The sequence below is a fragment of the Eimeria necatrix genome, genomic scaffold (genome assembly GCF_000499385.1).
Source record: "Eimeria necatrix Houghton genomic scaffold, Enh_scaff3088, whole genome shotgun sequence".
Lineage (NCBI taxonomy): Eukaryota > Apicomplexa > Conoidasida > Eucoccidiorida > Eimeriidae > Eimeria > Eimeria necatrix.
In genome coordinates, this window is record NW_013653627.1 from 1 (window position 1) to 1,384 (window position 1,384).

Here is a 1,384-nt window from a genome sequence, read left to right on the forward strand (position 1 = left end):
TCAGGGACCCGTTCCCTATGACTTAGTCTTGGGCTTGGATTGGCTGACGGAACACAAGGTGGCCTGGTATTTTCAGTCGGACAAGCTCCGAACCTATGTGGATGGCCAGTGGTGCGAGTTACCGGTCGTTCGGACTGGCGAAGCAACGCTGCGAGGTGACAGTTCCATCGCAGCCCAGCCAAGGACCCCTGCAGAACAAGCGTACGAGATACTGGCAAAGCAAGTGGCGGGTATGTCTGCCGAGGAGGCAGCCATATTCCTACGCCCACCTCCAAGGAGGTATAAACCCCTCGCAAAGAAGAAGGCGAAGGCGCGAATAACGTCGCTTGTTCGTCAAGCGGCTGCGGACACAAAGGATCTCAAGGCTCCAATGCACGGTTTGCACCTCATACTGGCTTTGCCCGAAGCCGGTCCGGCAATGCCCCTAAGGCTCTCGGATGAGTGGCAAGGCGCGCTTTGCTGCGCGTTGATCGGGACTCACCCCGCGTCCTCCAGTTGGCATAGTCCTTCGGCCATAACCGTTTCGGGGGCAACGGAGAGTGACGAGGAGTCCCCCTGGCCTCACGCGCTGTGCTGCGCGTTGATCGGGACTCACCCCGCGTCCTCCAGTTGGCATAGTCCTTCGGCCATAACCGTTTCGGGGGCAACGGAGAGTGACGAGGAGTCCCCCTGGCCTCAGGCACAACTCGAGCACACTCTGTTTGACGCATGGATACATTCGACAGAGGCGCAGGATATTCCACGGGAGATAGCACAAGTGTTGCACGAGTACCGAGCGGTATTTCCCGATAACTTACCTAAGGGATTACCGCCGAAACGCCCTCATGATCACCATATTCTACTTGTGCCTGGAAAACTTCCGGCGAAATCTGCAATATACCGTATGACCCCAGATCAGCTCACATTCCACAAACAGGAGATAGCTAAGTTGTCAGACAATGGTTGGATCGGACCGACCTACTCGCCTATTTGCTCGCCTACAATCATGGTGAACAAACGCGACGATGGCTCAGGGGAGCGTAAAATGCGTATGGTTGTAAACTACCAGGCCCTAAATGCCCTTACGATAGCCCCTGAATTTCCCTTACCTCCCATCCAAACCATTCTCGAGATGCTGGGAGGCGCCCAGTACTTTTCCACCCTGGACCTAGAAGCAGCCTTCCATCAAATACGCATGGCTAAGGCAGACCGGTGGAAGACAGCTTTCCGGTCAGTTCTTGGACTATTCGAGTACCGAGTGATGCCCTTCGGCCTTAAGGGTGCTCCTGCCAAGTTCCAGGCCAATATTAATGCCTACCTGCAACCTTTACTGGAACAAGGCGTTATTGCGTATCTAGATGATGTCCTCATCTATAGCTCGGATCTCTCGGGGCACGTATCTCTC

At 55.1% G+C, this 1,384-nt stretch overlaps 1 protein-coding gene across 1 annotated transcript; it reads left to right on the plus strand.

Moving 5' to 3' along the window:
* Positions 1 to 1,384, plus strand: ENH_00041700 (hypothetical protein; the record flags this gene model as incomplete). The annotated part of the gene is made up of 1 exon (XM_013580812.1): positions 1 to 1,384. A coding segment is annotated over one exon (1,384 nt), but the record flags the coding sequence as incomplete, so codon positions are not given.